The 15,184-nt window shown below is 34.9% G+C and overlaps 1 protein-coding gene across 1 annotated transcript; it reads right to left on the bottom strand.

The window, feature by feature from the left end:
• Positions 1-949: 949 nt before the first annotated feature.
• On the bottom strand, positions 950-14,221 carry LOC121420858. The gene is made up of 4 exons (XM_041615477.1): positions 14,086-14,221; positions 7,702-7,915; positions 2,947-3,024; positions 950-1,318 (listed from the first exon to the last, which is right to left on the bottom strand). Exons 2-4 carry the CDS (start codon positions 7,907-7,909, stop codon positions 1,299-1,301), a joined length of 306 nt encoding a protein of 101 aa, XP_041471411.1. The 5' UTR covers positions 7,910-7,915; positions 14,086-14,221; the 3' UTR covers positions 950-1,298.
• Between the last annotated feature and the right edge of the window lie 963 nt (positions 14,222-15,184).

Genomic DNA, 15,184 nt, shown 5'->3' with positions numbered 1-15,184 from the left:
TCATCATCGTCATTCCCACCATCATCATCATCATTAACATCATCGTCGTCATCTTCACCATCATCATTACCATCATCATCAACATCATCACCACCACCATCATCGTCATCATCGTCATTCTCACCATCATCATCATCACCATCATCATCATCACCACCACCACCATCATCGTCATCATCGTCATTCTCACCATCATCATCATCATCATCAACAACATCATCGTCGTCATCTTCACCAACATCATCATCATCAACATCATCGTCGTCATCTTCACCATCATCATCACATCATCATCATCATCATCATTACATCTTTTTCATCTTCAAGACATCTTCATTACCAAAATTATGATATTATTATTGAATGTATAATTTCTTTTGATTAATAAAGATGAAACATATGTTGTTGTTAATCTAAGAAAAATCCCAGCCCTGTTTCTTGATTAATTCTGTCTGGAGATGCCATTTCATTCAGGTGTAGTCTGCGAATGATGAAAATCCTTCTCCTGCTAATTGCAAAATTATGTAATCATCATTTTACAATAGTCAGTTTTGTTTTGGAATAAAAAAGAAATCACTGTGTAATCTTAATGTGATTGAAAAAAAATGTAATGAATCCTATAAATAGAGGATAAAATATTAAATAAAGAAAATCAAAGTTTGGTGCATCCATCTAAATAAATACTCAACTGCCCAATGTGGTGTAAAACAAAAATCGTTACAATCATCAGACGACACCAGAACGATATGCAATGTTGCTCTGCAGGTGATGTATTTATTCGAATTGATCAGTTTGATTTACATTTTCTACATTAAATTTATAATGAAATGTCCATTATTACATCTAATCCATTATGTTTTTATACTTCCAAAATTAGCACATCCCACTTATTACCTTTTTAAAGATAGTGAATCAACCGGCATTGTACACTAAACCTGTGGCATTATTATAACACTGCCCTTCAGTAACCTTCAGGTAATACAGCCCCCTCTACGATGAAAAGTTTAAAGAAAGTTTACAGAAAGCCTCGATGATAAAATCCAAAAGCATGGCGCTATGCATGCGAGTTCATACTAATATTTCCAACATGGGCTAACTTAAATACAGATATATCCATCATAAGAAATACAATTTTACTGAGGTACGGTTTGAAGAGGGTGTCTCTATTGCTCTTCGGCATATACCAGAAGAGCAGAACATCTTATAATAGAAGTAACTGCTTTAGGGAAATAAGTATCGATAAGTGAATTCCAGCAGTGTATGTCGTGGATACCTTCCTTCATGATGTCACAGGGTGATTATTTTCCATTGGATCTCCCTACATTAAATAAAAAAGAAGTAACTATTACTATTGTGAATGATATCAAACGGTAAACGGTAACTTTATTCTCACTTGCCATAAATATATATTGTCCCATTTTACACACGAATCGTTCATATGGGTGAATGAACGTTTGTTGTTGCTGCAGATTTTTGTTCGAAATCACGATAACTATTATATGAACGAAATCATAAAGTACTTGATGAAAAAGATTTTAGATTATATGACATCAATAAAATTCATATATTCACATGTTTACATATGTGCCAATGTCATGGCAACTAATGCTAGTTACCGCAAAAAGTGATGAAAAGCCTTTGATATCATGTTTAATTGTTACAATGACATCGTGGAGTTAGATCTTCATTTACACAAGCAAACTGTGGTCATTAAAAATCAATTATTAGAATTGCTTCCGTTCCCATGACGCACGACGTATTCAAAAATACAGTAAATGTTCTGAAAATGATTGGCAAATGACAACGAACAGCTGGGAGGTCTTTGTCGAAAACTGATGAACCGGAACAATAGTTTCGTCCTAAGTTTCGGAGCTGACGAGAAATTGCAATTATGTCGCTGGTCCCGAGTTTGTTTGTTTATTTCCGTATATAAAATAACAAATACAGAGTACATATATACATAACATGAGATGATGAGGTCAATGTTAAGATACAAGAATAAAAGGTAAGGCAATAAAGTTAATTATACGGCTGGTAATCCATATTCAGCTGCAATAATGCATTGCTGCTGGTCTTCCATGGAGCCAGTTTATTTGCAATAAGGATATGATTACCATAATGAAAAGGAAGTTGACCTTCAGACATTAAAGTGAACTCATTAGAAAAGAAAAAAACATATAGCCTACACCTACTCCCCCCCCCCTCCCTCCCCCGGTACAAATCAGTGATTTAATTTCATTTAGCACAGATATATTTCAAAAATGTATTTTTAAAAGAATTAAAAGTGGTGACATTACGCACGTACAAAGGGATTCTGTTGGATTCAGAGGCAGCTTGGTAAGAGAAAGATCTTTTACAACTATTGGTTCAAAGACGAAAATGCTCTTTTGATTCACAAAGTTTCGACAAAGACTTCTTGGCTGTGCTTTGTCACGAAGGGAATTTGTCAATATATTTCCTATGTTCTTGAATCCGTCGTGAGTCCAGGGGAGCGTTTCATCAATATTTTTATATCCGACAAGTTGTCAGATCTGACATCTTTCCATGATTTTGATTGGCTGAGAGGCACTGTTCCTATGGTAACTGTCGGATAAAATGGAACTTGTCGGATAAAACGTCCAACAAGTCCTTTCGTGAAACGCCCCCCTGGAAGTGAAACACCCTAATAACATGACATGGGGTGTTTCACAAAGATTTAAGTATGACTTAGGTCGCACTTATATGTCGACGCGTACATTATTATGCAACGCGCAATCTTATTGATCAATACGCAGTAGTGCGCGTCCTCTTGGCAAGATCTGACCAATGCTGTCATGCCTTTTATACTGCGCGCAACTAGGCATTTAAGTGCGACTCTAAGTCATACTTAAATCTTTGTGAAACACCCCCAGGTTTTTACTAAACCCTAAAAGCATATAATTGAATACTCAAACTCGTGTATCTCACCGAAGCAATGGAATATTCTCTGTGGCGGTTTCTTGTGGCACCAACACTCTTGGGAAGATCCCGTAATCGGAGGACACACTGGAATATGATAAAGAGAATTTATTATTATCATTATAACTACTAGTAGTAGTAGTAATAGTAGAAGTAGTAGTAGTGGAAGTAGTAGTAGTAGTAGTAGTAGTAGTAGTGGTAGTAATAGTAGTAGTAGTAGTAGTAGTAGTAGTAGTAGTAGTAGTAGTAGTAGTAGTAGTAGTAGTAATAGTAGTAGTAGTAGAAGTGGTAGTAGTAGGAGGAAGAGGAGTAGTAGTAGTGGTAGTAGTAATAGTAGAAGTATAGTAGTGGAAGTAGTAGTAGTAGTAGTAGTAGTAGTAGTAGTAGTAGTAGTAATAGTAGTATATAGTAGTAGTAGTAGTAGTAGTAGTAGTAGTAGTAGTAGTAGTACTGGTAGTAGTAATAGTAATAGTAGTAGTAGTATAGTATAGTAGTAGTATAGTAGTAGTAGTGGAAGTAGTAATAGTATAGTGGTAACGGTAGTAGTAGAGGAAGGAGGATAGTAGTAGTAGTAGTAGTAGTAGTAGTGTAGTGGTAGTGTAATAGTAGTAGTAGTAGTAGTAGTAGTATAGTAGTAAAGTAGTAGTAAGTATAGTAGTAGTAGTAAAGTAGTAGTAGTAATAATAATAATAGTAGTAGTAGTATAGTAGTAGTAGTAGTAGTAGTAGTAGTAGTAGTAGTATAGTAGTAGTAGTAGCAGCAGTAGTACTATTATCATTTTCATCATCATCTTATTTGTGCCTTAAAGCTCAAGTCCATCCAAGAAGAATGTTGATTTGAATAATAGAGAAATATTAAACTAGCATAGCGCTGAAAATTTCATCAAAATCAGATGTAAAATAAGAAGTTCGGGCATGTCAAAGTTTACCAAAATTTTAACTGAATAAACAGTTCTATGGATTACTCGTTACATACAAAGCATAAGGAATCAATGATGTAATAAAGTTTGAGTATCTGAATACAGTCCAAACTTCATCGGCTTTGCCTAGAACTTTTCAAAGTACCTCACGTATTCCATCTGTGATCGGCATCATTTATACAATAACACATCGGCGGCTGAAGCGGGGTGGGGGACTGTCCCCCCTAAATTTGAGGTGGGGGACGATTCCCCCCCACCCTAGATTTTTTGTTTATAAACTTTTTTTTCTTTCTTTTTTGGCTTGTCAATTTTGTTTCCTGCGTCCCCCCCCCAAAAAAAAAAAATTTACGTTGATAATTTTTTTTTCTTTTTTTTTTTTTTTTTTTTGCTTGTCAAAATATTTTGGTGGTCCCCCCTAATTTTTTTGGCTTCCACCGCCAATGAATATACATGGTTATAACATGATAAAATGACTAATCATGCTAATGAAATGGTTTTATGGAAATGATCAGCAAAATCGATGTAAAGAGTGACATAATAATTATGTTATGTTAATACGCGTGTATGAACTTAAAATAATTTAGCCCAGTGTTCGTCCAAAATTCGACCAGTATGATACCGAAGTCCTGAAGGTCAATTTTCACTCCAACCAAACTTGATTTAAATGATTAGACATACCTAAAACAGTATGATACTCCAATTTTCAATCAAATTAGAAGTAACATTATCTGTATTATTGTACTCGCATTATCTCCTTATAGTGGCGTAAGATTTTTTTTTTCTTTTCTTTTATCCTCTTAATCGAAGTATTTATTCACATAACATGTACATTTATATACAAACAATAAAAAAAACCAATTCAATTCAATAATGCAATGATTTTTTGATATCACATTTTTTTTCAAAATTCCGACTTGGTTTTTTGTTACATAAACTTTCTAAATAAATAATAATAGTAATTTGAATTCAATCCATAAAGAATTCGCATCAATCTTTTTCCTTAAATAGCTCTTTATATAATTTCGATAAATAAACATATTGAGTAATAACACAAAATAGATATTCATAATATTGCTGGCATTTTGCAGATCATAACCTATAATTAATGTTTTTTCATCTATAGAAATAGTAATCTTGAAAATATAAATACCAACCTTTCTATGACTTTCCAAAATAATCAAACATATTAACAATACATATGAAATGAAAGTGGTATCAACTTCTCCAAAAATGTTAATCGTTGCTTTCTAATACATGCCACTTAAATAAATTGTCTCTTGATGGTAAAATCTTGTTTAAAAATTTAAAACTAAACTGTCTAACTCTGTTACCACAATTGATGCAACTTCTAATAAAATACATGGCTCCAATTAAAGGAAATTGGTAATAGTGGCGTAAGATGATCATGCGATTTCCCTACGGTTAACTGTAAGTCGATGAGGTATAAAAAAAATCAAAAACGTAAGATTCGTTTCCTTTTATACATGTAGGGACCGTTAAAGGGGCTTTCACAATTACTCGTGCGATCATTTAGTCACAATACATGTTGCACAAAATTGCACCCGTTGCAGGGGTACCGTATATCGACATAATACGCACACATCGTACGATAAACATAGAGTCATCGCCCTTTCACCGTATGGACATCGTACGATATTTGTAGCTCTCGGAACGGCCTCTGTATATGACTTTTTCTCTCGTCCTTTACGACTTCCAACACATGAAATCGTACTGTTTGCCGCAGTGGCGAAAAATACGATGCCCCTACAAAAATCGCAGACGAATTCATCGTGCGTGATCGCAGCTAACAGCTAATGTAAAATCGCATGAATGATGACTAGCGTGCAAAAAGAGTAATACGGTGAATTTAAGGACTTTGCCATAACCCGTACGACCTACGATCCCCTACAAGTCGCAGACAAATCCATCGTGCGATGATCGCAGCTAACATGCTAATGTAAAATCGCATGAATGGTGACATGGGGTGCAATTGGAGTAAGGTGCGATATAAGTGAACGGTGATTTAAGGACTTTGCACATGAACGTGACGACCTACGATCCCCTACAAGTCGTAGACGAATCCATCGTACGATGATCGCAGCTAACATGCTAATGAAAGGTGCCGTGGCCGAGTGGTCTAATGCACCTGGCTATACATGGAAAGTCCGGGTTCGATCCCCGGCCGCGGCACCTATGCCCGTGAGCAATAAGGCATTTATTCTAAAAGCTCTTTTATCCTGCTTTCAATAAATGAAATGCTATACGATGGTGTGCACATTTAAAAATGTAAAATCGACATGAATGATGACAAAGGTGCAACGGGGAGAGATGCGAAGGATACGTGAACACGAATTTACGGACTTTGCACATTGAAAAACACAAACATGAAAAAAGATGGTGGGAATAAAGCCGACTCTCTTGGATGAAATATCACAAAGTGGTAATGAGAACATGATGAATGATGTGTAAATATATTATGAATCATGAACTACTTACTGATGTACTGGCGTTGGCTAACATTCGGTTATCTTGCCGGTTGTTTGATTGTTTCGATTTCTGTTTCTTTTTCTTTTTTCTCCTTCTGTTTCTGTTCTTTTTCTTTTTTTCCTTTCTTTCTTTTATTTTTATCCTTCTTTTTCCTTTTCTCCATTTCGTCTATCGATTGCGTTTGGTATAAAACGATAAGCAATAAAGTCAGAAAGTTCATTTGTTAAAGATAATCATGCCTAAATGGGCTGTACGGAGTCCCTATAGGTAACATATTGACGTAACACACATTGTCCTGGATAACTCGTTCCAATTAAATACCGCCTCGTTCTCTCGACATGTTCCCTAGACCTATAACTCGCTCCAACAACTCGGCTAAATCATGCGGCATTTTCAAATTTTACGGGGTATGCATGCACCCTCCCCCTCCTGCATCCCTGCATGAATATTATACATGTATGTCACGAAAGAGGAGACATCCTCAAGAAGCTGAACTTGTCAAAGCAAGGTCCCCCAAAAGAGAATACATGGCATGATTTTTTTTTAAACTAGTTTAAAAGAGATAAGAGGTAAAGTTACCCCGAGGTTACCTTATGAGAACGAGTTATATGTCGAGAGAATTCATGGCAATTGGTTTGGAAAAAACAAACAAATTACGTCTCCTCGGGGCTCCTGATAGATCTGCTTTTCAGTGTACCTTTTTGCACCTAATTTTCCATTGAAGACAGGGATACAGATTAAATTTTAATTACATTCTATTTCTCATTCAGAATGGTCGGCATATAACCGTTTCCATGTTGACATTATATATATAAGCTAGTCGTGGATTCAGGAGGCACAGGAGGCACGTGCCCCCCCCCCCCCCCCCCCCCCCCCCCCGCCTCTGAGAAGCAAATAAAAACATTTAATGTAAAATGCCATTAGAACAGGGGTGTGCCCCTCTTTAGAAATTGAATTAATTTGTGTTTGAAAACTTTTTTAGGGGGGTGGGGCTTGTCAAAATTTTCCTCCGAAAAATATGCCATCCCTTTTTGGGAAATCCTGGATCCGCCCTGATACAAGTTAAAACAAAAGTTGTGAATGACATCAAATGATTCTTATTGAAAAGCAATTATAGAGGACAAATAATTATGAAAGTAATCATAGTAAATACAAAAAAATATTACCGGTACCCTTTTTACAGTTGCTTTAAACTTGAAATCATAGTGTTCTTATCATTGCATTGTTAATCAGCAAAACAACATATTAACGAAATTAATGAATAAAACTTCTGTAGTAAGCTTCTGAAGAGAAAAAAACGAAACGAAGGAAATATTTTGAAAAAAAAATGATAACAATGAAAAAGCCATTTTACTTACTGAAGTATCGTCTGTTAGCCTTGGCTCTGTTAGTATCTCTCTTGACTGCGAGCGAGGGTTGGAGACTGTCAATGAACTCATCTAAAGAATACCCATCGTCCGCATAACCATTGGCCATGCCGCCATCATCCTCGTCGAGGTCGAAGAAAGCGCATACAGACCCAACGAGGAGAACAACGAGGGCGACTGCGAGTAGCTTTGAAGCCATGGTTGACTGAAATAATAGAGCATGTGACGATTAATAATGAAACAAGATTTCAAACATCACCTTAAATAGATGTTTTATTTATTTATTTATGAACTTATTTAATTATTCATTTATCAATTTAATTATGTAATTATTTATTAATTTATCTATTTTTTCAATCAACTTTGGGATGTCAGTTAGCTTTGTCAAGGTTTGATTCTTGTCCACTAGAAGTATCCACGCTAGAAAACTCTTTCTGTGGTACATATAATTTCCCACACCTAATTATTTTCAAATTATGTAAAAAAAATTTTATCAAAACATCTTAATACAGGATAACAAGCTCAGATTGACTGTTTTTCAGCATGGTCCTGTAAACATAAAATATCAATATATACATAAATGATAAGAATGTAATTTGGGTTCTATACAAATAAATATATTGTAAATAAAGAATAAATAGTGGTCTATTACAAGATAACGCTCCAAATATGCGTATGAAACATGCCACCATATATTCATAAATAAATTATTAATTTCATAAACAAATTACCAGAAATAAAATGAAGAAATACAAATGAATAACTATTTTAAAGAAACAATATAACAAGGGCTATGCTGGGTGCACGTGCCCCTCCGACCGCTAGAGGGGGACTGGCCCCAGACGAGGTGCAGAGGAGTTCCGACAGTAACAAGCAAAACGGAATTTGTACCCATTCTTCTGCTTTCAACAGCTGATTTTCCAAACGGTTTTTTTTTTCAAACTCCCCAAGATGTGCACCCCCCATAGCACTTTAGTTCCACCTCCACATGCTCAAACCAGCCTTCACCCTTGTATATGTATATGAAAACAATATAAAAGAACAGAAAAATATCTTTCATAACTGGAAACTCCAAAACTTAACGAGGCAAGAAAGACGCCCTTCAGTCTCATATGTAACCAAGCGTGAACGCAGAAGACTTCATTTACATTGCGATACGTCAGGCAAACAATTTTATCTACAATAATTACTCTCAGAAACACAAGATTCCTTTTTAAAAGATGACATTTGAAGTAATATTGGCTCTGTAAATTGGTTGGATTCGGATAAATGAAGCGATTCAGAGCCGCCGAGCAAGATAGCGTTAACTGCAAGTCATGACCAACGTTTATTGGGCGATTAGAGACTTAGAGTGAACATTATCAGTGATATGCTGACAAGAAACGTTAAATAATTTTCTTTGTAAATATTCCAATAAAGAACTCATTTAAAACGAATATGAAGTGAAGGTTTAGAAGAGCAAGATTGATGAAAAAATAATATTTTAATTGTTGTCCTCTCTGAAATAACAATTTTCAACTGTTAAAAATATAGCAATAATAAACAATTAGATGATTTCTAACAATTCATGTGAGATTTAATAAAGATTTGCTGATTTGTACTTTCATCAATCATACAATAGAATTAATGAAAAGAAAGACAATATTATCATTATTTTTCATGGAGGATAATGCAAACTTGTAGGAATACAATATATTTCCTCTTTTTGGTTTTTCATATTATTTTGAATGGTTTTTCCAAGACGTTACCGACTCAAAAATGTTTTGCAGATTGCGTAAGAAGTTATTTTTAGAGCATGGTCGGCCTTACGCAAAAAAGGGGGGGGGTAGGGGCCAAGGCAGTTACGCTCCACCCCCCCCCCCCACACACACACACACACAATTTTGAAAACTTGCACCTTTTTCTGACAATTTCACGACATTCACCAAAAGTATGAACGAAATCCTTCAATTTCACTCTCAAAAGCGGATCAATGACAAGCTCGGTTGCTTTTATCCTTCGCTTACAGTTTCTTTGAGTTGTATTGATTTTACATTTTTGAGGGGGACGGGGCAGCCTTCCTTTCTAATTATTATTACCTTGGACGGATCCAGGATATTCTAATGGGGGGCATTTTGACTGATTTATGTCCGGAAAAAAAAATGATGAGCAAAAAAAGGCCTTCTGGGTAGGCATGACATATTCCCCTAAAAAATATTTGTTATACGTCTAAAAGGAGGGGGGGCACGGGCCGGGTATGCTCCCCATCTGGATCCACATCTGACCATTTTTTACCTATTAGGTTGAATTACAGACGATCTGTAAATATGACCAATTGATGAGAGACATATAGGGTGGGTGTTTAACATGGGAAGGTGACCACCATTGACAATGATAATTGGAATAGCATGTGGTGCATGGAATTAAACTAGATTTAGTCTACTACGCTTGTCAATCTTCGCCATCTCACTAAGATAGCACCTCATCCGTGACGTCACAATACAGACCGAGGGCATCGAAGGTGTTTCTCCAGCACAATTATAAACACCACACAACAAGCTAAACAGGCATATAACATGGACACAAATTTATCTCACTACTCACGGAAATTCGAGAAAAAATTGGAATGATAGAAGTTTGACTGAAAGAGAGATACATTTTTCAGATTCTTTCTAACATTACTATGACATTCCCATTGTACAGTTCCTTTCTTTAAACTCCTTACTTGCAAATTTGCCAATACATAAGGTCGATTATTGGGGACTGAAATTCAATAGTTGATATTTTTATCATTTTGGAAAAGTGCCGTTTTTAGCAATCATTATCATTATTATCTATCCCTAAGATTAGACTTGCAATTTGATTGATTGCTTTCATTTCTGCATTCATTGCATCAGATTTAAGTACAGGCTCAACAGTTTCAGCTTTGTGGAGTTTATAAAGTTGATATGAACGATATCAGTTTGTTAAGATCAAACAGCCTTATTCTTGTGATTTGAAAGTACGATAAACATTCACTTTCGAAATGAATGTTCCCACACTCAAAGTATAATATTTCATAATCTGGGGAAAAAAGCATAATGGCGGATGAATGACTTTTTACTACTACACTGTAAAAACTACGGTGTTAAAACTGACACCAATTGGTGTTAATAGAGGACCACACCCTGAGGTGTTAAAATTGCACCCTAGAGATTAAAAATAACACCAAAGAGTGTAAATGTAACAACCAAAGGTGTTGTAATAACACCTATAGGTGTAAAACTAACACCACCAATTTAACACCGGTGTAAAATAACTGGTGTGGTCCTCTATGTACACCGGTTAACACCACAGTCTTTGCTGTGTAGTCTTGTTCAGATTTCTAATGTTAAAACCTTTGAATGTAGAAAAAATGATTTAAAAAAAATAAATTCTGCTATCGCCACGTTCTAACGTTTGACATCACACTTAAACGATGTCTTCTGCTCTCCAAATCAAATTTATGTTCAATCTTTCTGTACGTAAGAAATATATTGATAATATAAATATATTTTATGAAATTGGAACTATTGAAGGTTAAACTGTAAACAATAGTGAATCTAGTGATAGCAAAATGGGCCTACAGACATATCACCCGTCATTACTGTATTCCATCAGTTAACAACAGTTTCCGAAATCATAAGAGATTCTTAATTTTATATAGGTCTATAGACCTATATAAAATTAAGAATCTCTTACACAGTAAAAACGCTGTTTAAGATTTTATGCAACGTTGTTTACTACATGAACCTTACAGTATTTGTATAATCGTTTAAACAATCATGATTAATTTATTGAAGATTAGGTATTGAAAATTAAACTTTGTTGCATATGATTTAAAAACTTGTTTAAACTGTTTAAACAATTACTGTAAGGTTCATATAGTAAACAGCATTGTATAATTTTGTTTTTACTGTGTATTAAAGTCCTAAACCAATACCACTGCCCGTATTCTGGTCTTTCCTCATAATTTTACATAAATAAATTTGCCCCTTGGTCATGAATGATAGTAGAAAGTTGGATCATTAATTCTTTTTAAAATATCTCGTGGTATTTTCTAATATATACATGATCAAATTAAAAAAAAAGAAGAAAAATCGTCAAATAAAATATGGAGGATTGCCCATTTCAGCGGTATTAACATAATACCGCTGTTCTTCCATGGGGTCCTTTGCAATGTAAATACATATTATGAAAAATAAAAAACACTGTAAATACACAATACTTAACAGGGGCGTAGATAGCGGGGGGATGGGGGGATGCATCCCCCAGAATTTTAGGTGGGGGGGATGGTGTGTACAATCATCCCCCCCAGGTTTCTGTGGGGGAAGAAGCAAAACTATACAGTAATAAAGAAATGAATGCTTGTTAAAATCAATCAATAATAATAACAGTAATAATCATAACGTACAGCAATGACAAACATGATCAAAATTGGACTTTTATTCAGAGTCAATCATCTTATATGCATTTACAACTAGCAATTTTTAAGTAATAACAACTGTCTTGCGTCGTCATATACATTTAAGGATCGTTATTCAGAGTTTCACCAAGTACATTTCCTTATAATAATTATGTATTTGCAAAGGAGATAAGTTCAAAATATTTCATTACAGATTTAAGAAAGTGTCGCTTAATCACTCCCTTCAGAGCAATTGCTTTCATAACACATTAACACTGTTCAAACGAATTAATAAGAAATTACCTATACACATACACTGACCCTTTTCCCTGCTGGCCATGTCCTCAACCCCTACTTTGCAAAGGAAAGGTGAAAATTTTCAGTCTCTAAGGAGCGAATTAGTAAATGAATGATTTTGGAATGAAAGTGCAAATTTTGGATGGCCTCAGTGATATCACTCCTTAAAGAGTGAACTATTTCACTATTTTTTTTTAGAGTACTTTGCGCTTTTCAAAGAAGGTAGAATCATCCAATATGTAGACATGCCTTAATTCACGAAGGCAGATTGAATCAATCCATGGATAAGATTAATTTATGGTCTAAGATCACAGAACAAGCCTAACTCGACCCTCAGCGTGTTCATTGTCGGACCTTTGACAAAAAACATAATCATCTCGCGCATTTACGCGATAAAAATTATCTATACAGTTTACTTCCGACAACCCGGTGAGGTTTATTTCATTTCCATACTTAATTCAATCAAGCCTTTGTAACCATGGTAATTTTAAACAGAGTGTGCTTATCATTTCAGTGTCCGCATATCTGCACGTGGATAAGAAATATAATGTTGAGCTTTTTTTATTTTACCCCTAGTACTATAATTGTAATTGATATTTTTTTAGTTATTTGGCTGTTTATTTGTTTATTCCTTTAGTTGTTGATTCATTTGTTAGATCATTAACAATATCGCTACTTTTAAAAGAGTATACTACTATACTAGTAAAATAAGGAATACTAGTTATTCTAGATCATGTTTAGCAGGACTGTCATGACCAAGATGATAACTAGACGTCCGACAAATGACATTTCTCTTATGATCATCTTTACTCATTGTCATTAATCAAACAAAAGATTACTGCCATGAAAAATGTGCAAGGAAGTTTGTTTATTACTGGATGCCCTGTTTATTGCTGAAAGCAAAGTGATTAAAAGACACACGAGATAATCCATGAGACAGATCGTGTTATTTTGTTATCTTTAACTCGTCTGCTTTGGCCCATGATATTTTGTTTTTATCGAGTACATTATCTCCTTCATTCTTTATATTTATATATTATATATATATATATATATATATATATATATATATATATATATATAAAGTATGACCCAGCTAGGGATCATCCCCCCCAGGTCTAAGGACCTGTCTACGCCACTGATACTTAATCGACTACGGTTACACTTCGCAATTCCGAAGGTTTGTAATTCCGAAACACGTAAATTGCCTATACCTCGATGTTCGTTAATCCGAAAACGTAAAAGTGTTCGTTAATTCGAACATTTGTGGCGTTATTCAGAAGGTTCGTTATTCAGAGGGTACGATAATCCAAAAACGAAATAAGGTTCGATGTTCCAAAATTTCGTTAATCTGAAAACGAAATAAGGTTCGTTAATCCGAAAGCGAAATAAGGTTCGTTAGTCATTTCGTTTTCGGACTAACGAACCTTCGGAATTACGAACCTCATTTCGTTTGCGGATTAACGAACCTTCGGAATTAAGAACCTCATTTCGTTTACGGATTAACGAACCTTCGGAATAACCTAACCTTCGGAATAACGAAGCTTCGGAATTACGAATGTATGCGATCGAGTACATAGGTAATCGTTACATCCATAATGGAGAAAGAGAAGAGAAACCAAAAAAAGTTAAATCAGACAGATACAAATGAAATTTTTGAAAAAGGTATTACTTACACTTGTTCGAAATTAGGATATCTTGACAGAGTCGAAAGCGTGGTTCCTTCTCAGATGACTTCAAACTATCCTTTTGCTGATCCCTGATGATGGACGGTTTATATAGCATCCAAATAGAAGGATCATCCACCAAGAGCAATGCGAAATCAAACTTGACCGAGTTACATATTCATTAATTAGTTGAACAGGAAAGTGATGCGCGACATGGTTTTAGGGCGTGTCTTTCTCGAAGAAATAACGCGATCGAAGAAGGAACGTTGATAAGATAGGCACTATCGATTAGAATCTCATATCGCGATGACAAATTCGATAAAGGAGGTGGCATGGAAGTGCCGTGACCGTGTGGTGTATAAGGCACCCGACTACACACGTAATGAAAGTTCGGGGCTCGATTCCTGTCACGGTACCTCTGCCTTTGAGCAAGGCAATTTCTTTACTATTACTATTATTGATTTTTGTTTTCTGTTATAATTGTTTTTACTATTGTATGTTTGTATTTATTAATGTATGTGTACTGGACATCTCAGAAGAACAGCCTGTGGCTGAAGAGTGTTATCAAGTCCACGAGTGGAGAATAAATAAATAAGAAAGTAAATAAATAAATAAGTAAATAAATAAATAAATTAGTGAAAAATGTATCGCTGAATTAATATCTTACATTAAACGAATTTAAAAAGCTCGCGTATCATTGATACCAACGTGCGCACATATGGTTTTAGATATATATTATTATCAATATTATTATTTATTCGGCATAATCAAACACATAAACAACATATACAAACAATAGGATAAGGAGAGTCACATGGATGCCGGGAAAGAAAAAAGATTAACTAAATAACTATTACCCGACGGTCTTCCTTTCCAATCCATGTGACTTTACAAAGATAACATACATGTAATACAAAATAGTAAAATACAACTTGTTGAAGATGACAAAAATATTAAATTAGAATCAAATAAAGAATCAAGAAGAAGTGTCAAGCTGGGAAGAAGTAGAGCTCACAAGAACAATAACAAAAAAATAATAATTAAATGTGAGCACGTGCCCCGATTGACACAAGATAGGAACAACTTTTAAAATGTAAATAGAAAAATG

Source organism: Lytechinus variegatus, chromosome 8 (genome assembly GCF_018143015.1).
Source record: "Lytechinus variegatus isolate NC3 chromosome 8, Lvar_3.0, whole genome shotgun sequence".
Classification (NCBI taxonomy): Eukaryota; Metazoa; Echinodermata; class Echinoidea; order Temnopleuroida; family Toxopneustidae; genus Lytechinus; species Lytechinus variegatus.
The sequence above is the reverse complement of the archived record's forward strand: the minus strand, read 5'-3'. Positions and strand labels throughout refer to the sequence as shown.

Coding starts and splice junctions, on each gene's coding strand:
- LOC121420858 (XM_041615477.1), bottom strand. CDS start 7,909: ATGGCTTCAAAGCTACTCGCAGTCGCCCTCGTTGTTCTCCTCGTTGGG. Junction 3,025..7,701: donor GGCTAACAGACGATACTTCA/GTAAGTAAAATG, acceptor ATCATATTCCAG/TGTGTCCTCCGATTACGGGA. Junction 1,319..2,946: donor GAGAATATTCCATTGCTTCG/GTGAGATACACG, acceptor TATTTAATGTAG/GGAGATCCAATGGAAAATAA.